This window comes from Hylobates moloch, unplaced genomic scaffold (genome assembly GCF_009828535.3).
Source record: "Hylobates moloch isolate HMO894 unplaced genomic scaffold, HMol_V3 SCAFFOLD_5, whole genome shotgun sequence".
NCBI classification, from domain to species: Eukaryota; Metazoa; Chordata; class Mammalia; order Primates; family Hylobatidae; genus Hylobates; species Hylobates moloch.
Genome location: NW_026652280.1, coordinates 98,255,703 through 98,281,020, shown reverse-complemented (window position 1 = coordinate 98,281,020; position 25,318 = coordinate 98,255,703). Strand labels below are relative to the sequence as shown.

The 25,318-nt window shown below is 45.4% G+C and overlaps 1 protein-coding gene across 11 annotated transcripts in view; it reads right to left on the bottom strand.

Moving 5' to 3' along the window:
• Positions 1-25,318, bottom strand: part of ARHGEF11 (Rho guanine nucleotide exchange factor 11) — a 107,927-nt gene that overhangs the window by 14,057 nt on the left and 68,552 nt on the right. For 4 of the 11 annotated variants that reach the window (XM_032154093.2, XM_032154100.2, XM_032154095.2 and 1 more), the window contains 15 exons: positions 22,942-23,061; positions 21,245-21,290; positions 20,529-20,605; positions 19,242-19,379; positions 14,457-14,531; positions 14,143-14,244; positions 12,619-12,717; positions 11,359-11,401; positions 9,986-10,082; positions 9,684-9,806; positions 8,731-8,754; positions 7,353-7,497; positions 6,652-6,751; positions 5,844-5,873; positions 2,543-2,669 (listed from right to left, as the gene is read on the bottom strand). In XM_032154093.2, coding sequence (XP_032009984.1) covers positions 2,543-2,669; positions 5,844-5,873; positions 6,652-6,751; positions 7,353-7,497; positions 8,731-8,754; positions 9,684-9,806; positions 9,986-10,082; positions 11,359-11,401; positions 12,619-12,717; positions 14,143-14,244; positions 14,457-14,531; positions 19,242-19,379; positions 20,529-20,605; positions 21,245-21,290; positions 22,942-23,061 — 1,346 coding nt within the window. The remainder of the gene's footprint in view (positions 1-2,542; positions 2,670-5,843; positions 5,874-6,651; positions 6,752-7,352; positions 7,498-8,730; positions 8,755-9,683; positions 9,807-9,985; positions 10,083-11,358; positions 11,402-12,618; positions 12,718-14,142; positions 14,245-14,456; positions 14,532-19,241; positions 19,380-20,528; positions 20,606-21,244; positions 21,291-22,941; positions 23,062-25,318) is intronic. The other 7 variants (XM_032154094.2, XM_032154102.2, XM_032154098.2 and 4 more) reach the window with 5 other exon arrangements.

The following is a 25,318-nucleotide window of genomic DNA, read 5'->3' as shown; positions in this document are numbered from 1 at the left end:
GCTCATTTTAGGATTTTCCACACTGCCTGTCAGAAAGTTCTATCTGCTGCTGGATTCTTAGCCCTCCAGTTGTGATGCGGATGAGTTCCATTCTTATCTTAACAGTACTGTTCCTAAGATTCCATTTCGTCTCAAGAGCAGACAGGCTTGTGCTTACAGGGGCCTTTTTACTGATAGGCAGGACCCGCTCCTTGGCCTGCCGTGCTTGGCTACTGAGTGTCTCTGGGGTTTGATGAGATGCTGATGACTGGGTGTTGCAGTGTCGAGTCCTGCAGTGCATCAGCCTGAGACAGATGGCACCTCTGACCCCTAGCTGCCCCAGGATGGTCCCCCCACCTCCATGCTGTGGCCCTGTTGGGCTGGCTTTCTGATATTATTAGTAATCTACATCCTGCTCTGCTTCTAGGACCACAGGAGGCCTGGAAATGTCTGCAGAGTTCTTAATAGCACAGCAGATTGCTGCAATGAGGAGCTAAATGTCTCAGTCTCCATTCATTGTGCCCAAAGTGCCGGATGATCCAAAATGGAGCTCATCTCCTAGGGTCCTGAGGGTCTTGTCTGCAGGGTTAGAAAACATACTGCCCACTGATCCCTTACTGAATTCACCCTCCAGAATTGTGTTAGAACAATCCCAACCCAGACTAACTCGGAACACTTTTCAGTGTCCTATTGGGTCACTGTACCACCACAACAAACACCCAGTGGAGTTACTGGGGCTGCAGAGCTAAGCACCTTCCTTCAAACACCCAGAAGTAAGTAATGCTCCCACCAAGAAGTGAGGCATATTATCTAGCTTTGCCCCCAAATTCCTAGGGTACTGCCTTCTAGAACTGGGGCATCTTATACCTGTTGAGTATCTACAACAATCTCTGACCCACCATACTGCTAATACTATTTCTTCTGAGACTGCCAATGAGTTGATAATCATCAAATCCAAAGGCTTCTGCTTAGAGTAGCTTTAGGATCCTAGTGAGTGTCTTAGGGCACATTTACCTAGCAATACCAAGAATGCAAGTTTGTAAATGGTCTCAAATATTTTCTACAAATGTTGATGTCTTATAATCTTAAAATATTTGATGTATCTACGACATCATGTGCTACCACAGGAATCACATAATTTGCGTATTTAACTTACCCATTAATGTTAGAACTCAACCTTCCCCCAGTACAAATCTAACCTTTATCTCCTGTAAATCTGTCAGTTCTCACAGCAGCAAAATCTTTTAACACGTGTTCAGCTGAAAAAAGGCTTCATATAAACAGAAAGGAGTAACCTGCATTCAAGCAGGAAAGCTTGGCTTATGGTTTGATAATTAGTTATTTCAAAGGCAAAATAGGCCAGGTGCAGTGGCTCATGCATAGGCCTAGCACTTTGGGAGGCTGAGGCAGGAAGATTGCTGTGGTCGGGAGTTCGAGACGAAGCTGGGCAACATAGTGAGACTGTCTCAAAAAAATAAAAATAAAAATAAATTAGCCAGGTGCAGTGGTGCATGCCTGTATCCCTAGTTACTCAGGAGGCTGAGGTGGGAGGATCTCTTGAACCCAGGAGTTTGAGGCTGCAGTGAGCTATGATTGCACCACTGCACTCCAGCCTGGGTGACAGAGAAAGATCCTGTCTCTTAAAAAAAATCCCCAAAACAAACAAACAAACAACAAACGCAAAACGGCTTGAATATCCACACTGCTACATACTGGCTTGCTTTCATGCCTGCCTGTACTCCAGCTCAATGGCTCTAAGGCTTGACTGTACACAAGTATTATTTCCCCCCACAAAAGGCCACATTACTCTACCTGTTTAAGTCACCTTTAAGGGTGGTGTTGGCTTTTAGGTGTTAGCTACAGAATGTTAGACGTGACTTGACTGTTGTCATGCCACAATCAAGAGCAAGTAAGTCCAGGAATATGTTTTCATACCAGACGGGGACTCTAGTTAGAACCTGACCAAAGAAGAAGATGAGAGATGCCAGCCTCAATTCCCTTTTTTCTTCTTAAAAAGGGAAAAACAGTTCATTTGTAATCAATCCACTTTGCCTGTCTTTGCTGAGGTGGACATCTGACGCCTACAGTTACATCACTTGTCTTTAAAGTACCCAGCAGAACCTCATCTCTGGCTCTCTTCTTCACAAACAGACAGGAAACAACTTTCTTTTGCCTGCCTGGGTCTTTTTTCCCCAGGACTCCCTCTTGCCCCCACTATAGTCTTCCTTATCCTTGTCACTTAGGGTTTCCTGATTAGCTGCTTTATATCACCTAGCTCAATCTTGGGTGAAGGCTACTGAGTAGTCAGGTGATAAATCCAAAGGGAATTTGAAAAGTGTGTAGTTCTTGGGCTGGAAGTCGGGGATCTGCTTGCTCTTCCACTGGCCTGTTCACCAGCACACAATGTGTCTCCTGAAGATACTGGGGGTGGGGAGGAAGTTCTGTAGAGGTAGCCTTAGAAGCTAGTGGAGAGGGGTAAAGTAGCTGGAATTAAACCCTAGCATCAGCCCTGCTCATGCCCCACTCTTCGAGCAGCTGGTGAGTCCCATCCAGCCAGTGCTACCTGTCACTCTCCAGCAGGTCCTCGGGAAAGCTTCCGGTCGAGAGTCGTTGTGTCCCAGGTTCTGGGGCGTCATACTGCTGGTTGTTCTCAAAGTGCTGAATGATGTTCCTCACATTGCCTGGTTTGACTAGAAGCAAAAAGAAAATGAAGGACACTAGGCTTGCTGTTCAGGCATGGCTTCTCAGGCTCGGACTTCCCCAGATCCCAGAAGACAGGGCAATGAGCAAGCGTGAATGAGAACAGCACTGGACCAAGAGTCAGGAGATGTGTTCTGGTCCTGGCTCTTTTATGAATATGCTGTGTGGCCCTGGGCAGTCACACTACCTTTCTGGGTTTATTCTTTCCTCGTGTGCAAAATGAGAGGGTTTGGAAGTATGTTTTCCATAAGCATTCTTTTGGCTCTCACATTATTACAGTAACGCTTCTGCTTGAAAGTCATGATTAGGTTTTTCCTAAGAGCCACATACAGGTTAAAAAAATAGCCAGGAAGACCAAAGCACATCTACATGTAATCTGGCCATGTTGCCAAAATACATCAGGCATTTCTCAAATTTAAATGAATTTTAGAGTTCTTTATTTCTGTTTTTCTCTGCCTCTCCTTCCTGTCCTTTCTGCCCTTCTCTGGCCTTCATCAATACAGAATCAGACTCTTTAGTACCGTAAGAGGTGACCTAGGAGGAACAGAGGAGAGACTTCACTGGCATTCAAATTCCAGCCCCCTTTCGAAGCTAAGACAGAAGAGAGCTGTTCTTGTTCAGACAGAGAGGGCAGATAGGAGAGTGAAAAGGCACAGGTAATGCCAACTACAGCCCCTGGAGAACTCAGACCCAGAGTTCTGTGGCTCTCAGCAGGAGGAAAGAGAGATAAGGAGTTCACCTTCAAGTCAACTAGCTCAGTTCTGAGCCCAGCGATATTAGAACAGGGGTGGGCTAGAAATGCTGGCTGCCTGAGACCAGCGGAAAGGACAAGGGGAAATGGGGAGGCAATATCAACAGCCCAGGGTCTGGGCCCTGATCCTACTTCAGAGATTCTGATATCTACATATACAAACTTACAAATCTGTCTCAAAATCTGACTTTCATAAGAAAACTGCTAAGTCAGAGAGAACAGAAAAAAATTTAGCTGCTGTCTTCAAAGTTTACAACTCCACAGCCTTTAGGCAAGTGGCTAGGGAATATTTTTCTAAAACTGTGTAAGTGGCTGTGGGTGCATATTACAGGAGTAGGGGCTATTGCCATCACTCTCACTTTGGAGATTAAGAGCAGATCTGCCTGTAGCAGCCTGAATGTGCATCTGGGCCTTGAAGCCATGCAGATGCCAGGGTCAGCTGGGCAGCCGCAGCCCTGAGCCGCCCTGGCTGGGTGATGATGTGGGAGCCTGGGAACATCCTATAACTGAAAGTCGGCAGGCTGAGTCCACTCTTCCCTTTCCCATGGGCCACTTGGAAAATGCACAATTATGTTCTAGATAGAGTTACACCTTAGCTGTGGCAAAATAGAGGCGTAGCCCTGAGATCTGGTATAACCGAATGACCCAGAGTAATGGGGAAAAACAGGTAGAAGGAAATGCATTTTTAAAAAGAGCAAAGTGGCTAGGCACACAGTGCCTCATGCTTACAATCTCAGCATTTTTGGAGGCCAAGGGAGGAGGATCGCTTGAGCCCAGGAGTTTGAGACCAGGCTGGGCAATATAATGAGACCTTCTCTCTACAAAAAATAAATTAGCCAGGTGTGGTGATGTACGTCTGTGGTCCCAGCTACTTGGAAGGCTGAGGTGGGGAGGACTGTTTGAGCCAGGAGTTCAAGGCTGTAGTAAGCTATGACTAGACCACTGCACTCCAGCCTCGGCGACAGGGCAAAACCCTGTCTCAAAAAACAAAAACAAAAACAAAAAAAACCTGAGGACTGGATTTCAGGCCATTCTTTTTTTCCCCTTGTTTTATAAACTTTTTTACATTAATTCCTTATTTTTACTGCTTAAAATGGCATAGAGTTTAGGAGTTTAGTAACTTTTAAACTAATTTGGAAGATAATATTTTTAATCGTCACTTTTACGTAAAATAAATTGCAGTAACGGAATAGTTTCCAGGTTGCATCCCATTGCTATCTCTCTATCTCTCTCTACATATTTATTGTAGAACCTAGAAAGTGTTAATCAGTTGCATGCATATGGACCTTATTAACAGGAAATGAACTTGCTCAATTCTGTGACATTTCACTGTAGGCTCCAAGCTTCTTGTGGGTTAATGTGTATCACATTAATGTTTTAAATACACGGATTCTGGAAGATACTAGGTCCCCTAAAATACATTTAGGGTCATTCTTTTTTCACTGCTGTGGTTATACAGTGCTGGTAGTCAAACGTCAAAAGAGATGGAGGTGCTATACTGAAGGGCTTAAGTAGATGATATAAACAAAAATACCCAAGAGAAAAACTGTTACAGACCCATACTTTACATAAAAAAAAAAATCACCTTCAAAACTGACATTTTAATTATTTTAACTGAAAACAAAAATCTGAGGCACTGATTGGGTGCGGTGGCTCATGCCTATAATCCCAGCACTCTCGAGGGCCAACGCGGGCAGATCACCTGAGGTCAGGGGTTCGAGACCAGCCTGGCCAATATGGTGAAACCCCGTCTCTACTAAAAATACAAAAATTAGCTGGGTGCAGTGGCACATGCCTGTAGTCCCAGCTACTCCTTGGGAGGCTGAGGCATGAGAATCCCTTAAACCTGGGAGGCGGAGTTTGCAGTGAGGCAAGATCACACCACTGCACTCCAGCCTGGGCGACAGAGTGAAACTGTGTCTCCAAAAAAAACAAAAAAACAAAAAAAAAAAACTGAGGCACTTCTGCTTCACTGCAAGACCCTTCAATGTGTGAGGGTTCCCCTCACTTATATAGAACTCTGGAGTTTTGGACCCTCATCCTTGGAGATGTGACTGAATTATAGAGAAAAGGCCTCAGGCTATGGAAAAACTGCCAGAGGAACCAGAAGTCTAATCTTGGCCAGAACTACCAGAAGGAGCTGTCCCTGTAGGAGAAAGGGCCCTGCCCCCTGGAACTCTGGGTTAGGAGACAAGGCATGAGGGTGGTGCCCTCCCCAACCCCCCACAGGGTTTGTAGCACACAGCAGCTTTAGCAACAATGAGCAACACATAAGAGAAATAGAAAGAAGAAAGAAAGGGAGGGAGGAGGAACAGGATGGTAGACGATGAGAAAGAAACAGAAAAGACAAGATTTGGGAGATGGAAACTCAGTGCTAATGCAAAGACAAACCCAAATAAAATGGTCCTTTTACCTTCCACAGGGGACAAGGGAATATGAAATGCTAAAAGAAAAACAAACAAAAACAAAAGTAAACCATGAAAAGTCAATCAATGTTTTAAGAATCAAAATAAAAATTACATCAAGCCGGAAAATGAAAAGGTAGTGGCGAAAATCAAGGCTGATCTAGAAGAATCCCTTTCTCTCCTGCAATGCAGCAATTTCAGAAAGGGAGGCCAGCCCACCCCGCTGCCCTTCACAGATTCCCATTGATATTGGGGGGCTTAAGGTCCTGACTGGGAGGGGCCAGCAACAATTTCCAGACAAATGACACACGCTGGGAAGAGATCAATGATAGGATCAGTTGAGTTTTGGGTTACTGATGGCATTAGGGGAAACTCTGGGTCCCAGACTTGCCCCCAACCTGACTAGTTCTACTTAATAGTGACTCAACCATGCCCCGCCCGCATCTGTACTACTGTAATCCTGTGTGCTGGGACCAATTATAGACCCTTGGATGAAGGTGAAGGGGGCATTTACTGTCCACAGGGCGATCCTTGCCGAGGGGAAACGTTTCTCACGTGGTCGTTTGGTAGCTAGAACTGCTCTGGGTTCCTAGACTAAGACCCAGGGACCGGCACGGCTTCCTTGGCTCGGAAACATTCACCTGAACCTCAGAGATCCTGCACTAGATTTGGCAAGGGGAGAAAGTGGCTGTGGTCTGAGTTTGGGCCTGTGGCTTCCAGAAACACAGAAAGGCCCTCTGCCAACATACTGGTACATGAAAGGGCTGAGGTCCCTGCCCAAGGAATGCCCGAGGCTGTTGCTCCCCAAATACTCACTGCTTTGAGAAGAGCTTTTGGGCTTCCCAATGTATTTGAGGATGGGGTTTCGCTTCTTGTCCTCCAAGGCTTCCTTTTCTCTCTTGGAATTGCTGCTCTGCTGAGACAGGAGACACTGGTGTTTGGAGGAGGTCCTAATACCTAGGCGTGGCTGCTAATCAATTCTGCCATTGTCCCCCAAGGCTGGCCCTCAGCAAGTAACTGGAGAGCTGACTCTTGCTGGTACCCTAACAAGCACGTTTGTCTCTGGCCTGGGTTTGGAAGGGACTGAGAGCTGCTCTAGTCTGGGGGTTCTCACTGACTCCACATCCAGGTGCAGGGATGTAGCCAGAGACCTGCAAAATGGCTTTCCTGACCTACCTCAGCACAGAGAACTGCACCAAGAGGAGATATTTTCCAGGACAGCTCTGTTACCTTCTTTTTATTCTTTTTGAGACAGAGTCTCACTCTGTTGCCCAGGCTGGAGTGCAGTCACTGCAACCTCCAATTCCCAGGTTCAAGCAATACTCGTGCCTCAGCCTCCCGAGTTGCTGGAGTTACAGGTATGCACCACTATGCCAAACTAATTTTTGTATTTTAGTAGAGATGGGGTTTCACCATGTTGCCCAGGCTGGTCTTGAACTCCTGAGCTCAGGCAATCACCTGCCTTGGCATTCCAAATACTAGGATTACAGGCATGAGCCACCACGCCCGGCCCTCACCTTCTTGGTCTTAGGGAAGAAGGGTAGCCACTTGTCCTTGTCAGGAGCAGACTGGGCCTTTTCAGCTGTGTTGGAAGGTCGTGCCTCTCGAAGACGGATCCCAGCATGGCTCATGTAGGTATTGAGGGCGAAGTCCATGGGGGCGCTGTAAAAGAGGAACAGTGTCCTGAATCAGAGAGCTCAAGTTATCTTCCCTGTGCCAAACAATCTCTTCACCATCACCCAGTGGAGTGGGGAAGGGGTAGTTACAGGTGAAAGTATTCAAAGAAAAGTCTAGAATAATTAAATGGGACAGCAGGCAGAAGCTGGCTAAAAGTCTGGGCTGTGACCTTCTCCACACAGTGAGCCCACAGGTAACCAAGAATAAGACTTCTCCCAGGAGAAGTCTTATTCTTTCCCTAAGCAGAACTCTTCCCCATGGGCAGATGATGGTCAGTGGAAGAACATGCCAATTCCCTAAAATGTAAGTAAATAATTTCCTGCCTGGTCAAGACATAGGCAGATGTGGAGGACTGGCTGAGGTCTGCAGCTGATACTCTCAGGCATATGTGCAGGGGTGGGGAGGCCAGGGGAAAGGAGAAATGCCAAGCAGCCTCTGCCAAGGTATACTGCCTTCACCATCCTCCCACCCCAGTACAGAGAAAAAGAGATGGAAAAGGAGCTGTCAAGTGGCTTCCAATTGCCACAAATGAAAATGTCCAGAGCTCTGTTTAAAAATGTCCTTGTACCCACAATTTGCTGGATGGATGATGACCCACTCTGTGCATTCAATGCAGCAAGGCTTCAGCTCTGTCTGCATTTCCCTCTTAAACAGACTCCTAACCCCATTTTCTCTCCCTTATTAGTGTGTATGCTCAGGGAATGCAGACTCATTTTAAACTTGGCTAATGAAAAACAACGAGATAAATATATAGGCTGCAAAAAAAAAAAAATTCTAATATGTGCCAAGAAATGAACTATGCTGCACCCCAGCTCCCCTCTGCAGATGTCACTAAGAGGCTGATTCCACGATTACTGTTACTACTTGAGGTGGTTTAAGGGAAAGACGTGAGAAGGGAGACGTGAAAAGGGCTCATCTGGGTAGAGAAGCTGCCGCCAGGTATGGGACTGTGAGGAGCGATGGCAGCTTGGTGTCTTCCCACTGAGGAGCAGACCCACATCCCCAGGCAGTGATCCCTGAGCATCAGGGGCGTGGGCCTCATCACCCCTATGTTACGGTCACACAGACACCTGAGAGCTAGACTTGCAGGAACCATGATCCTACGTGGTTGTACAACACGAGGGACTCCCCTGTGATTGTCAGAAATGGAAAGCATAGTAGCTCAACCCCACTCCTTCCACCTTGAAAGCTGCAAATACACATCATAGACTTGCTTACCTCCTGTCTTCCTCATACTTGGACCTGGAATGGAAGAAAGAACAGATGACTCAGACTGCAAAGACAGAAGCTGGTCACCTGGTTACAGGCTAGGAGGAGGATAAGATTTTCCCAGATGATAGGAGGGTTAGTGGGGGAAAAGGAGAGAAGTATGTTTGATGCACACGTATTTGGTACATAGCAGGCACTCCATAAATATTTGCCAAGTTGAAATATCAGCCTATTAGCAGAGACTGCATAGGTTTCATCTTCTTTGCTATTTTTACCCTGTCATTGAAGTGCCTAGCTGTGCCTATGGATCTGACTTGTATGGAATGGCTTAACCAAGGTCACAAAACTACTTAGTGAGAAGCAGTATTAGGGCAAAAAAATTGCTTCTAAGCCTGAAGTGTCCCCACAAAGTCTGTGATACTGGGGCTTGCATCACAGGTGCCTATGACACTTTCGAAAATGGTGCTAGAAAAACCTAACAAAAGCAGCTGTGTCAGAAGCGCCTTAACATGTTGCACTAGTTCCGTTTTCTGATGTGGATTAGTAAAAGATGGTTCAATTTCCCCTAAGTCAGTTCTAGCTGCCTCCTGAGGGAACTTTATCCACTGGGCACACACAGCACTGGCCTCACTCTCTGTGACAGATAAGATCTTAGAGGCAGGAAGGGAGAGAGGTCAGGAAGACGGCCAGCAGGGGAAAGCAGAAAGCTTACCACATTCCTGGGGCCCATGGTCTGTTATAACCACCAAATGACTATCAGGAGCTCCAGGCTCTGCCACACCCTTGAATACCTGCAGCCCTCAGCCTGACCAATGCAGCAGGAGAGCATGACTCCCCATCTTTCAGGGGCAGGAGAATCAGGCAAGAAGTGGAAGAGGGGGAAAGGTTGAAAGAACAGACCCACAAAATATGTCAACCTGCTTGGGACGTTCAGTGGGGTGGGAGGAAGCTGAAAGACTCACAAAATATCTCCAAGGGCAGCCAGCTGCTTCTCAGCCACTTGGCGCTCTCGGAGAGGGTCCCCATCCAGGTCCAGCAGGTCATTTTCACCATACAGGCTGCCCAGCCCTAGAGTGCGTTTCGTTCTAAGCCAGATAAACACAGGGAAAGAAAGAAATATACACAAATACTCAACAGATGGACACCCAGAAAGAACAAGGCAAACACATATAACAAGAGATATGTGCACGTCCCAGACGGAAGGAGCCAGGGCCAAGAGGTGGAGGTGCGAGGAGAGCGGTGGGAGGGCAGCTCCTGGGCCAACCTGTAGTCGTGGATCTGCTCTTGGATCTCAGGCATGGCTGCCTCTTGAGCTTCACAGAGAACACCACGGGCATCCTCGCTGTTCCGCAGGCGCGAGTCTGTAGTCGGAGACCAGAGAAAGCAGAGTAGGTGGGGTACTGGGGGTGGGGGGAGAGCCCTTCTGCTGAGCATCTCAAGGCATTTCAGCTCCCTATGACACTGGGAGGAAGGGCTGGCTTTCTGCCCTGTTAGCCTAAAGGGAGAAGAGGTCTGGACCTCTCAGGTCATTCCTGAATTCAGGACTGGAATGCTGATATCCAAAGTCCAAGGCAAGGACAACAATATTTTCTGGATGTTCTGTGCTCCATTAAGAGAAATATTAAAGCCCCTCTCATCGGATATGTCCAAGTACCATCCTCTGACATCCAAGTGCAGACCTCTGAGAGGCTTGTTCCCCTCTACTGCTCCAGAAGCAGCTCACAAGGCTAAAAAAAGGCAAGCACTTCACATTCCAAGAAACCTGAGCTCCCCAGTAGAAACCGAAAGATGTCTCTCCTCTAGTCCCTGCATCTAGCTCCACCCAGGCTAGGCTAAGTCCTTGGGAGCTGCGCTTCATTCTCACTCTGCTTTTGAGCAAGCTCTGTTCACCCTATGCCTGGGCTCTCCTCCCCGTCACATGTGCCCGCAAATCATCTCTTTCTAAATGCAGCTTCCAATTCCTGTCCTCTAAAAAGCTGCCAATGATTAGCTTCTCAGGCTGACATCACCTTAGACTGCCTCCCGTTAATTCTTCTACTCATAATTAGAAGGAGAAGAGAGCTGGGCACCATCTAGCCTGCCTGGTCCTCACTCTGGACTCATTGCTCTCAGTATTAGTTAGGGAACTTATAAAAACAAAAATAAAACACCCCCCACCCCCCAAAAAAAAACAATAAGAAAAACCACGCTGGAGATTCCAACTCTGCAGGGAGGATGGAGCGAGGCCCTAGTTTCTGTATTTTTTGAGTTCCCCAAGGGATTCTTGATAATCAACCTGGCTGAGGAATCCCTGACCAAGTCTGTTTCCTCTTTGTACAGATAATCCAACGGAGGCCCAGAAAGGTCATGTAGAAGGCTGGCAGACATGAACCCAGGTCTCCTAACTCCAAGTCCAATGTCTTCCCATGACAAGCTCCCCCCAGCAGAGTGAGCGCCTAGGCAGGGTCTGTCCCATTTGCACCTGTCCGTAAGCTACTGTGCAGTGTTCTGGAGCAATCGTTCCATGGGTCTTTTCTTCTATTAGAGGATGGTTGCCCAAGGACAGGGACTATGTCCCTTCTGTCCTCTGGAGCCTCCTGAGAGCTCAGGACAAGAAAGCCACCAAGAAGTGACTAACCGACTAATGAGCCAACTTACCAATTTCAGCCTGTAACATCTCAGGGATCTTCACTCTCAGAGGCTGAAAAACAGAAGTGTGGAGCAGAAGCGGTCAGGTCTGCACACTCCAGGGAGATGAACAGTGTGAGGGGCGAGGAGGGCTTGGCCACATGAACTTCTTGCCTTTTCGCCTACATCTGCCTACCAGCCTTCTCATCACTCTATAGCTGCACACCTGAATTCTAGGCTAGGGTTTTTGGGAAATGGAGTCTGAGGCTACAGAGCAAGCTGGTACTATATTCTGAGGGCGGTTCAGGCAGTTTTTTTCACTCTTATTTCCAGGCCATTAGAGTGCATGGAATGGCATGTTGTCCAAAAAGTGGACCTGTGCTGACTTAGCAGCAAGGGAAAAGGAAAAGCCTTTATTAGGCTATTTGGTGGACTTTCCCTCCCACTCACTCCCATGGGAAAGCTAGCCTTGTGTCACCCAGCCTTGCAGTTAGCATGGTGTTCTGGCTTTGGCTACACAAGTCCCTGACACCTGGATATTGGAGAGGTTCCACAACAACAAACAGAGAACAACTGGCAGCTCTAACCTCCCTACTCAAGACCCATTTAAGAGGGCAAATATAAAACTCTTAAGAAAAAACAATTTTCTCCAACCTCATTAACCCTACTAGCTTACTGCCAAAAGAATAAAGTCACCTTGGAATTAGTCTAGTTGATCAGATTAGAAAGTCTGGGATGGCAATTGCCCTCTGCAGGCAGAAATGCTCTTGTCAGCGGGATCCCTGACACATCCCTGGGAACTCTGTCCCAATGCACCGGGTGCTGTCTACCCCAGACACTCTGGGGCCTCCCACCTCTGACTCCTGCCTTTGGGCAGTAATAGCAACTCAGACTGAGCTTCGGAAACCGGGGTTCTCCTCTTGCCTCACGGATCTAGATCATCTGACGTCTCTAGACCTCTGTTTCTTTGGCCTAGGGATGGGCAAGGCAGGGAGGGTTGGGGGGAACCAGGGCATTGAATCAGGGGAGAATAGGGAGAATTTGGTACAATCTCTTCCTCCAAACATTCCAGAGAGAGGCAATGTGTATTCTATATGTGGAACAACAGAGGTACTGAGAGATTTTTTGAGAGTTGCGCTAGGAACAGAATCCAGGAATATTAATCTCTCAGCCTAGATTTCTCTTTAAGAACCTGTCTCTGTTTGGCCTGAATGTTTTGCTTAATTTTCCCTGCCTCTGAGTAGTTCAAAGAATATGATAAAATTATAATCCAATCTATGACTGCCTTACCGCATTTTTCTCCAGGAAAATATTCCAGATGTCTTTCCCCAAGCTTCGAGAATCCTTGGGGCTTGTCTGCTGATAAACTTCCGCACACAGGTAAAAAAGCTAGGAGAAGAGAGAACTGGGTTAGATCAGTGGTTCTCCCCCAGCAGTGATTTTGCCCCCTAGGGGACATTTGGCCATGTCTGGAGACATTTTTAGTTGTCACAACTACTGGGCAAGTGCGGTGCTACTGGCATCTAGTGGGTACAGCCCAGTGATGCAGCTATATTTCCCCAAAGGCACAGAACAGTCTACCACAACAAAGAATTCTCCAGTTCAAAACAGTGCTGAGGTTGAGAAAGCTGGGGTCAGACTATTTCAGAAACCTGTGGTAAAATAACCCCCATCCCCTTTCCCACGGGCACATCTTCAACACTGATTACTCCTCAACTCTGTATCCTCTCCACACATGCTATTTCACTTGTGTCTTGTGCTGGTTTACGTCTTGTTTCCTAAGGGTTCATGTTTTATTTCTCTTTGTGGTATGCCCTGCCTTTATTCAGGAATGCTTCTGGCACTTAGACTTGCACACAGGTCTTCAATGAATACCTGTGGGTGGCTGTTCATTCTGGCTTCTGGTGGTATCCCCAGAAAGACAAAACAGCAGCCCATGCCCCAGGTGAGAAGTTTATTCTGAAGAATACAACCGCAACCCCTCTCCTCCATCTGCCCTTCCTTCCTAAGCAGCTGAGCAGAATGAGGAAACTGGGAAGGCTGCTGGCTCTGAGTACTGTCCCTGGCACTTTGGTCTCCATCCCCTCACATTCCTTCTTGTCATCACCTTCACGTGGAAGACCCTTTAAGCCTTGCCATCTGCAAGTTTTCTCGCAGGGCTACTCTCTCAACTCCCTAGTCAGTCTGTATCTACCTTCATTTAAAAAAACTCTAGGAAGAGGCTGGGCGCAGTGGCTCACGCCTGTAATCCCAGCACTTTGGGAGGCTGAGGCGGGTGGATCATGAGGTCAGGAGATCGAGACCATCCTGGCTAATATGGTGAAACCCCGTCTCTACTAAAAATACAAAAAAATTAGCCGGGCATGGTGGCGGGCGCCTGTAGTCCCAGCTACTCGGGAAGCTGAGGCAGGAGAACAGCGTGAACCTGGGAGGCGGAGCTTGCAGTGAGCTGAGATCACGCCACTGCACTCCAGCCTGGGCGACAGTGCGAGACTCCGTCTCAAAAAAAAAAAAAAAAACCTCTAGGAAGAGCAACTTCTCCAAGACAACTTTCTGAAATGATCAAGAATGAGTTTTCCTGGCCTTGCTCTCTTGCTCCTCCCTAGGCAGCTGATGTAGTTAGTTAGCTGCGTCATACAGTAAAAAATCGCCTCTCCATAGGTTTCATCTTCTTGGCTATTTTGTCTGTCCTTGAAGTGCCTGACTGTGCCCATGAAACTGACTTGTAACAGCCAGGGAGCAGAAACAGAGGCTAGAGGTCCTCTCTGACCAGTACCAGCAGGCACTCAATCAAGACGGATGCTTCTGACTTACCAGTGGACTGGGGTCCGCCTGAGAGAAGATGTAACGTAGAAAAACCCCCAGGTGAGCTGGCCGAGACTTCAGTTTCTCCAGATCCTGGAATATGATGTCGCTCTGGAAGGCAGAAGGATGAGCATGGTGGGAGGCTGGGCACAGCAGCACAGCGGGTTCCAGCTTAGCTCCCATGTGATTCCCCATCCTGGTTCATAACAGGAGGCTCCCTGCCTCAAGTTCCCTTCACAGCTGATGCTAGTCAAACTGCTTCTAGTCAAGAGCAGCTTGTATGACCAAAAAATGATGAAAGGAGAAAACTAGGAAACCGTTACCTCGTTGTTGAAATAACCCGGGTCATAGTCTTCCTCTGGGCCAATAATTAAAGGCTTTGGGCTTTGATCTACACCCTGGGGGAGAGAGTCAAGTTGTAGAGATGAGAGGTTATAGAGGACAGAGGATTCAACCACCTCAGTGAAGTTTGTTTAGTTGCAGCACAGCACTCACAAAGCCACCCGGGTCTGGTGAACGTTGGCATCTCATTCCCGCCCCCAAATCAGAGCACAGATGAAATGATTTCCACTTGCAGGAAGTCAACTGCTTCTGGGTGGGGCAGGGCAGATTCAGAGCAGCCTGGTCACATGACATATGAAGATGGGAAGTAGGAGAAAATGCTCTCTTCCTGTTTGCAAAAGATCTGGGGTGGGACTGTCAGTCAACAAAATAAGAGCCTATAGCTCCTGCTGGACTGCTGGGTTGGGGGCTCTGTTTTCCTTAACAGACTAAACAGCCACCCCTACCCCAAACACACATCCTCCATACCTAGTGTCTACCACAGTCCTACTGAACAGTTATTCGGTGCCTAGTAAGCACTGGTGGCTCAATAATGATCGGAGAGCCTACTAGTAGATCTCTGCCTCTCTGAACAAATGGAGATGCGGCTGATCTTTCTCTTTTTTTTTTTTTTGAGACGGAGTCTTTCTCTGTCTCCCAGGCTGGAGTGCAGTGGCGCGATCTCGGCTCACCGCAACCTCCACCTCCTGGGTTCACGCCATTCTCCTGCCTCAGCCTCCCAAGTAGCTGGGACTACAGGCGCCCGCCAACACGCCCGGCTAATTTTCTGTATTTTTAGTAGAGAAGGGGTTTCACCGTGTTAGCGAGGATGGTCTCGATCTCCTGACCTCGTGATCCGCCCGCCTCGGCCTCCCAAAGTGCTGGGATTACAGGCTTGAGCCACCGCGCCCGGCCGCGGCTGATCTTTCTCTAACACCATTTGCATTATTTCGCTTGCTCGCTCAAGAATCTGTGGTAGATCCCCATTACCTGTCTAAAATCCAAATTTCTTAGTCTGGCTTTTCTTTCTTTCCCCCTTATGCTAATTTAAATAAAAACCTAATCCTAATGGACATGCCATGGATTAGGTATGACGAGAGAGACTTCATATTGCATAAACTTCTCAGATGCTTCACTGAACAAATTTTTCTCCTAAAGGTTCCTTGAGCTTTCAAAGCTTTTCTACTAACTCTACTTCTCACTCAATTTGATCTTTTTCATTTCCAGTGATTCCCCAACAAGGTCTCTGCTTCTGGAACCCACTCAGTTTACATGTGCCCACTTTAACACAGACCTATGATACCCTCCTAACCCACTTTCTTAAGGGGCTTTTCCTGACAGTTCCTCTCTGATGCTCCTCACCCCTTTTTTGTTTTCCTGGATATTTATGGTCTCTATGCCCAGAATGACTGAGTCACAGAACATGAGCGGCCCAGAGGGTATCTCAGAAACTAGAGTCTAACACTCATTTATAATTGAAAAAAGTGAGGCCCAAACAGATTGACTGGCGTGCTCAAAGCTGCAGAATCAGGCCTGATGTGCTGTATTTGTATTTCCCAGACACATCCTGAGTATCCTCCTCTCTGAAACACCCTACTCTCTGAACCTCTTGGGGTCTGAGAGCCCCAGGAGGTGGTGGGTGAGCACTTGTGGCTCTACTGAGCTCTCTGGTGAAACCTGAAAAGCACTGTTTTTGCTTGTTTATGGGGAGGATTTTTAAAAAAAAGTCTTTAGAAATACGTATTCTTTCTGATTACAAAAGTAGAATATGCTTATTATTAAAAAGATCAAACGTTATAGAACGACATAACAGAAAGTGAGAGTTCCTTATGCATCCATTTCCCTGCTGCTGACAGTTTTATGGAAAGTATAGGTTTTCTTCCTATGCTGTTATTAACATTTATTACTATTAAGAAACTGGAATTATACTCTATTTGCTCTTAACACTTGAAAATAGCAACATAAATAGTTTTCAGAAGATGAAAAAATTTCAGAAGGAAAACAAGGGCTCCAACACTACTGACCCCACACCTGCTTTTATGAGCCACCTGAAGGAAAGCCTTTCCTAGAACAGGATAGACGCCTGAACCCCTTAGCAACCTGAACTTGGTCTTTTAGTTCTACAAGGACAGGGGTATAGAGAGGGCAATGAAAGAGCGGCTAGGATAGGAAAGAGCTCTGTGTTGGGGCCCAGGAGAACTAAATTCTAGTTCTGACCCTGCCAGTAACAAGGTTAACCCTTGAACATTCCCTTAGACCACACGAAGATTCTAATGGCCAACTTTTTTCCTGATTGTGAGAATTACTTGAGATATTTTGGTAAAGATCTGGCACAGCAGCTGGTACACTAGGCATTTTAATACCTGTCAGATCCCTTTCCCCACCTTTCCCCTCCACATTGTAAGAATAACCAAATTTTATACAATGGGTAAAACTAGAGTATCATATGTTGTCATCTTTTTTAAATTCTATTTTTTGTGAATTTGGCAGCCCAACCAGAACAGGTTCAGAGAGGCTTGCTCACATGTATTCTTCTTTTGCACAGCAGCTCTTGATTAGAATTTTCTTTTGATGCCTGCATAACTCTAGATGTATAAAAAAAATATGTTCACTTAGGCCACAATCCTCTTTTCTACAGATCACACTGTGAAACTTCAGCTTCAAGAAACTTAAGAGCTCTGTGTCCTGGATAAATCCTCCCCTAAGATGCCACTCAGAAGACAATTTTGATTACTCCCATTCACTCATTCATTCACTACACATTATGAAGGTGGCTACTATGTGCCAGGTGCCTACAGAGATAAAGCATATAAAGTTGAGGTAAGCCACATAGGGAAGTAACAGCAGAGGAATAAATGCTCTAAGAGAAAAAAGATGCTGCTTGGAACCCTGAACTCCAAGGTGAGAGGACAAGTTTACTAAAATCACAACACCACCAAAGAGAGCTCAGTGAGTAGGATTATCGTTTGCTCTGTTTTCTTGTACCATTTCTCCCCCTTTATCCAAATTACTTTAGAGACCCCATCTTCTGAAGACCTCCTCCTGGACTCAGTGATTAATAGGCTCCCAGAGTCAAAAGAACTCCAGAAAGTAGCTTTTGAACTTTCTGTTGACCATGACTTCTAATAAATATGTTTTCACTGCAACTCAGCACACATATACGTAATTAAAACAGAAGTTTCACAAAATACTTTTATTACATGTGATGAATTCTGATATTTTCTTTTCCATGCTATTAGATTCTATTTCATTAAAACAGATGCTGCTCATGACCTTCAATACTGATATCATGACTCACCAAAAGATGACAACCCACAGTTTGAAAATACCACCTGTATAACTCCTGACACCAGTGTTTTCCAGCATGGGAAGTGGAACTCAAAATGATTTTAAGTGAGATGATTTTTGTTGAGGGTCAAAATGATTTTAGGTGATATCTGGACATGGCATTAAATAATACTGGCTCATATTGTAAGAAAGTTAGTTTCTTTTCAGTTCTCATTCCATCCTTTTGATTAACCCAGGAAAAATTTCAGCCTGGTGCCTGCATAGCTTTAATACCTTTAACCAAGGCAGAATTGGCCTCAAGCTTAATTAAAGCCTTTGATAAGCAACAGAATTGATCTAGAGTTTATTTTTCAGGTTGTTTTAAATTTTGTCTCTACTTTTTGAGTAAGTTACATCACGTAGTTTAAAATTAAAAGGACACAAAGGGGTAAAGATAATAAAAAGTCTCCCATCCACTTCGTCCTCAAGCCACCTAATTCCCCTCCTCAGAGGCAATAACCATCAGTTTCTTAAACATTCATCCAGAGATGTCTTAATAAAGAGGCTCCTTTTCCTCTTTTTAATATAAATGGCAGCTTTCTTCTACACTGTTCTATATCTTTCTAGGTAGAATTTAACAAACTTGGTTCTAAACTTACATTTAGTGTTACATTTACTCTGCATTTATAGTGTATCGTGACGCTGGTTTTAATTTAAGGTAATGACAGATTTCCTTAACATGAATTTAAGTTTAAAGAACTTAAACTTGGCTTAAAGAAAAATATTAAGTAACATTATACAGGTAGAACGTTGAGTATTTAGATGTCTAACAACGTCTGAACATTGTTAGACACAGTTAACGGTGTCTGAAAAACAACAGGCAATTCTCTGGCTCTCAAGTCCATTCCATTGCCAGACAGCCCAGCTTCTTTGCAAACTGTTTGCATTAAGTCAAAACCTGTCTTCCTGAAGTCTCTCCTGGATCTAGCTCTACCCTTGAGAGCAGGGCCTCTCATATCAGGTTTTGCAGAACCTTAGGGCTCCATGGAAGTACCCTTGAGGGAAGGGGGAGGTTGATCAGTAAAGGTCCTAGGGGAGCTAAGTTTTTTTTTTTTTCTTTTCTATGTTAGGGTTCCAAATAATAAGATTTTGTTCGAGAAAAGGATTTTGCTAAGGAACGGGGAAAGTGAAAATTAGTATCTTGGAGAAACACTGCCTAAACCTATTTCCTATTCTGTATAGACAGAAAGACCAGCTATCCGCTCCTTAGCTGTTACTCCCTACAGATGCATTCACCCACTCTCCACATAGAAGTGGAGCTAGCCTTACTTTCGTATCTCTATTTATGCCATGTTCTCTTTCTTTACTATTTGCTCTCTATGTAAGTGACTGTCTCCAAGTTTGGGTTGCTGAAGCAGGGGTTTAGTCTGATGATCCAAGACCATATATTCGTAACACCCATGCCTCCAAATCTCACTTCTGAGAAAAGGAAAACTGCAGGATGGCTCCAGATCACTCACCTGGTCACCAGTTGAGGGGACTGCTGCATCCGAGCCCTGCCGCCTGTGGTGCTGGGCCACCCTGGCCATGATCACAGGGGACGTTCGAGGACTGTCTAGCCCAGGGTCTGACAGTACTGAGTTCCGATTCATCAATGACTAGAGAAACAAAGAATTCTGTGAGAAGGAACCTTGTCTGGAAGACCCTCAAGGCTCAGCTCATTTGGTGTTGGTGGTGATAACCATACTTATAACATCAGCTAAGAGAAGTGCAGTACTTGCTCTGTGCCCGGCATTATACCAAGCCCTTCATTACATATTATCTCATTCGATTTACACAGTAGCCCTTTGAGGTAGATATTATTATTCATCCCATTTTCACACAATGAGACTCTAAGAGGTTATGAGACTTGCTAAGTCAGAGAGCTAGTCATGAGGTGTATCCTGGACTTAACCCAGGCAGCCTCAACTCACAGCACACACTCTTCATCACCAACTCTGTGGCCTTCCAGATAATGTCAACTGTAGATTCTTTAAGATCCCTGTCCCACTCCACTTTCTTGGTGACTTTCCCACATACCGATCCTTTCACATATATTTCATCATTTTCCCATGGACAGGGCAGTAAGAAAATAAAATTCTAATTGTTATCTAAAATTAGGATTTTAACATGTTTTCAACCACATATTCACATATTTAATTACTCTGGCCACAAATATTTTGCTAACTTCATTACTACTTCTTCCACTCATTCTTACTTTTGTATTGCAGTTCATAGTTTACATGTACAAACTGAAACACCTGGAAGAGATAACCTTTGAGGTCAAAACCTGAAATTCTTTTAGTCATTCCAGAAAAGACAAGCTATTTGAGAAGAAAAAGATCCACAGCAAAAAAAGACTACCACTTCTGAATAGGTTGGGTTCACTGTATTAATCTAAGGTGATGTTATTCCTGGACAGGTGGAAATGTGTTTTTGGTCAAGTCACTGTTTTAGATTATTTCGTCTCTGCTCCCTCACTCTCAAAGGCTTGCCACAGTTAATGCCATGGCCGCCCTCTCCACCCTACTCTTTATATAACAGAGTTGACAATGATAAAATGAAAGCCAGATTTGATAATCTTGCATGTTGGATGCATCTGAAATTTCTGCTTTGGAACCCAGAGCACAGTGACTACATCCTTGGAACTAGAAAGATGGAAGAGGCACACAGAGGCCTCAGCGCAGCTGGTAGGCAGGAGAACCTTGGGGCAAGGGAAGGGACCCCGAATGCACGTCCTGAATGAGCCTTGCCCTGCTGGGACTCACCTCACTGAGGGAAGGAAAGCGTTCTGTCCCAGAGTCCAAGCCACTGTCCCCCTCCTGGGAATCCAGAGAGAGCCGGCCTGAGAAGAAAATAGTTTCTATAATACAGAAGGAGCTGTGGCCTAGGGGAAAGAGAGCCTTTATTCTGGGCACCTGTGTGCAGGGCAGGAAGGGGAAGCTGCCATCTTTTCTTTCACCAGCTTCCCTTCAGCTCTCTCATCCCATGACCCCTAGACTCGGACACTTCCTAGCACACCTCCCCTCTGCTCTCATTACATCTAGCTTTCACCTGTCTCTGCACCTGGGCACAGGCCATGTCACCTCCTGAAATAAGACTCCATAACTCTCTCTCACAACTAGTTTTGCCCCTCAACTCCTTCCCAACCCTCTTCTGGTCACCACCCATTTCTTCTTACAACAAATATTTGCTGAATTCCTTAGTGCCAGGAGCTGTCAGGCAAGCTGCTGTCTGGACCATACTCATTCTGGTATCTTACTAGCCCTTATCTATCCCAGCTATTGGCTATACACTCAATTCTACTGCCTAAGTTGTATCCAGCTTCCCTGTGTATTTATACTGCTTTCTCCCATTATTCCATTTCTCAGAGGGCAGGCACTATATGTTTTCTTTCCTGGAATCTGCCCCATGGGGAGAGTAAACAGATAAGAAACATGGACTAGAGATATGCCAGAGAAAAAAGGGGTGATGGGGGACTTACCTTCTGATGGTCTCTGGCTGGTGTCACCATACAGTGGAAGTATGTCCTGCAACAGAAAGGCCCACAGGGTGGGCAAATTCTGTGAGCCTCTCCCCCTACGGTTTCCTTCCACCAATCAGTGCCTTATTTGCTTACAATTAGTGGCCTCTTCCGCTTCATTGCCTCAAAAATGCCCAGCTAGAAGAGATACTGCTTCATTTGTACAGTTTGAGGATGACAAAGATCCCTAATGGTGGAAAGGGAGCTTTACTATTACTGAAATTCTAAAAGCTAGCTTTATCCAATCACCCTGGACCTCAAAGCATCTATTGCCTTATTTGGATACAAGAAAGAACTTCTTAACCATCAAGAAGTATAAAAAAAGACTCAAGCAGGTGACCAAGGGAAGATATAAAAGGTTTACCTTTGAAGATCTTTGAGGAGGATGGACAGGCATTCGCCTGAGACTGACTGAGCTAGTGGGATGTGAAGGAAGCGATGTTGATAGTGCTTTGCTGTTTACAAAGCACTTTTCTATGTCACATTTAATCTTTCAATGGCTCTGGCTTAGGCGTGTTACTCTCATGTTATGAATGAGGAAACAGAAGCTCAGAGATCTTAAGTAACTTGCCCAAGATACACAGCAGGTCAACCCTAAGGCCAGGATTGGAGCTCAGACCTTCAGATTCCAAGCTTAGTTTCTCAGACTCATCACCTCATAGCACAACCAACAGTGCAGTGGCAGCAGCAAACATGTACAGCCCCTGTGTCAAAGGCATGCTTTAAGTCTGACAATACTGTGATCTCCATTTTATAAATGAGGAAGCTAAGGCTCCTATGGATTAATTAACTTGCCCAACAGTCTTTAAGCTGATGAGAAGTGATGCTGGATTTGAATCCAGACGGTCTAAGTCCACAACCTGAGCTCCTACCTATCAACCATGTAATATGAGAAGTCCTTCAGAAAATGAAGCAGTTTAAATGTATTTGCCTGTGTTTCCCAAACTTTTTGGATCTGAATATCCTAAAAGCAAAAGTAGATCATCTTTAAATAATTCCTATTGGCTTTGGCAAATGCTATTCTTGGAGACCTTAAAGTTTCTGGAGAGTTACTTCTTATTTACCCCAAGAATTAAGGCCTGATGGAGAGCAGTAAGACACTAATAGCAAAGTCCTTGAAGAGAATAGATAAAGAATCATCTACTCTCTGGAGTTTTCCATAAAGTGTGGTTATCGCTGATACAGATCCATCCCAACAGACTGGGGGTCTTTTATGTAGTCTGACTTTAAAAAGTACTTGTATTTCTTTGAGAAGACTCATTCTTGAGGATAGGTGGTGGGAAAGGGTACCAGATGAAATACTGGGTAAAACCAGTATGGAAATATACATACATCCACTATGAGGAACTACCCAGAAGGGAAGGATAATTCAGAGACTAACACTGACAATCTGTTTATTTCGTATTTCTTTCTTTCCATAGCCTATGTTGTTGGAGGGCAAGAAATAGGCTTTTTCTTTTTATGGTATCCCAAGTGTCACTACATTGCTCAGCCTCTTTGGTGCTGACCTTGGTTTCTTTGTAAAATACTAAACACTTACTAGTTCAGCCTTGAGGTCCTGGCATAACCCAAGAAGCCTTCTGTCCTTGCTTTTTCCCTCACTCTACCCCCAGTTCCACTGCATGTGCCCTTACTAGAGCTGTGCCTACATCACTCACCACTAAGCCACCAGTCTCCTGCTGGATCTTCAGCTGTAACTGAGTGACTCGCCGCCGGGCACCTTCGATCTGCTCTTCCAGTAGGCTGGCGGGGTTCCGGCTATAGACCTCACAGATACGCTAGGGATGGGTGAGGAGGAGAAGGGGGAGGGGAAAAGGCAGAGGGGTGGTTAGTAGAGAATGGATGACTCACCAGTGGGGAGAATAGGCAGTTATCCCAAAACAAAGAGGAGAGAGAAGAGGTCTCTGCCTCCAAGGAGATGCGCGGTATTTCAACATCATTTAGGATCAGAAAAAGATGTAAGTGATGAGAAAAAGAACACAGGAGACAACCACAGAAAGGAGACAACCACAGAAAGAAGACAAACACAAAGGCCTGTCCTAATCTGAGCCATTCTTCAAGGTCTGCCTTAAGTCCCACATCCCAAATGAGGCCTTCTTCAGCTACCACTCAAGTATGAAATATTTAAGTGACTGTCCAGAACAGAACATAAAAAAAGTGCTAAAGACGGAACTTACACACAATGGAACCACAAGAAATGAGAGGAAGCAGTGTTGACTACAACAGCCAACGCCTCTGCCAGTCCCATCCTCAGGAAGCTCCTGGAGAGCAGGTACCATCCTAGCCACTTATGTAGCACTCCTCAGGGCACACAGCAGGGGACAGCACAGGGGAGGAGGGCTTCACAGTTAGGGACACCTGGCTTTGACTTCTGGCACCTCCACTTACTAGCTGTATAGACTTGGGCAAGCTTGAATACATCCTCATTGATAAAATGGAGATGACAATACCTGCCTCATGGGACGGGTATAATAGTGGATTGAGATTACGTATATGAAGTGCTTAGCAGAATGTCTAGCGCAAAGTCAGATACCTGAATACATGGCAGCTATTAACATTTCATTACAAAAGGAGATGCTCCATAAAGCTTGTTGGTAAATAAAGACATTGGGTTCACATATTATCTAGGCTCATCTGGGGCTTCACTACTACCTGACAACCATTTTACAAATTCCCCATACTTAATATTTCATCTTCTCCATGCCCATCAAACCCCAATCCTTCCCTGGCCTTGGCAGATAATACCATCTGGTAAAAACCTTCCCAACTGTACTCCATTTCAAAACATCTTCAGCCATCTTTTTTTCCTGGCTCAGAAGAAAAACTATGTCTAAATATTTCAAGAAATTAAACCCTCTGACTGCTTTGGGCTCTTCTTGGGCACTGTTCACATATCTTTGAAGTCTCCTTTTTCCAATGGCTCCTTCTCTCCATCCTACAAAATGTTCAAGTTTCCTGATTTAAAACAAAAACAAACCACCACAACAAAACTCTTTCAATCATTTCTGATGATTCTTCAAGCCACTGCCCCATTTGTTTCCCCTTCTTTTCACAGCCATTTTTTTTTTCTTTTTTTGTAAAGGGATATGAGCCTGTGGTTTTCTGATTTTATTTATTTATTTAAATAGACACAGGGGCTTGCTATGTTGCCCAGGGGTCTTGAACTCTTGGCCTCATGTGATCCTCTACTTTGGCCTCCCCAAGTGCTGGGATTACAGGCGTGAGCCACCATGCCCAGCCCACAGCCGAATGTTTCAAAACATTAGTCTACAACTAGGGCCCTGCACTTCTTTGCTTCTAGTCGCTCATCAACATATACAATCTAGTTTCCTCCCGTTACTGCACAGGCTACTCTTTCAAAAATCAAATGTAATAGCAAGTGATGTGATATTAGAGGTTGGTGCCATGTGCTGTAGAAGCACCTATGTCCCAAAATTCCATCCTCAGCTCTCTCCTCTCTGTACTGGTGTTCTGGGTGATCTCTTTCAGTCATCCAGTCCCCAGTTACACTAGTATACCCAAAGCTGAACTTCATTTCCTTCCCCTAAGCTCTGCTCCTCTCCTCTATCTCACTCTGTCACTGGTATCACCTGATCTACCCAGACACACAAACTTGGAGCCATCTTTTATTCTTTCTTCTCCTTCACCAATGGATAAGTTCTACTGATTAGCCCTCTGACAAGTCTCCCATTGCTATCCTCTCCTTTTTGCTCTTACTCCTGCTGTTCTTCTTAAATCTGTCATTATTGCTTATCTGCTGCAATAGCCCCCTCGATGGTTTCCTTACATTTAACACACTTCTCCAAAGAACACTGGTTTGAAAATGTGATCAGTCCGCCACTCAAAGTTCTTTGATTAATTCCCACAGACTTCAAAACAAATTCCAAGCTCCTCATGGTATTCATGGCCAATAACACCTTCCAGTCACAAGACTCACTGCATTTTTTCTTTTTCTTTTGAGACAGGGTCTTGCTCTGTCACTCAGGCTGGAGTGCAGTGGTGCAATTATAGCTTTGCAGCCTCAAACTCCTGGGC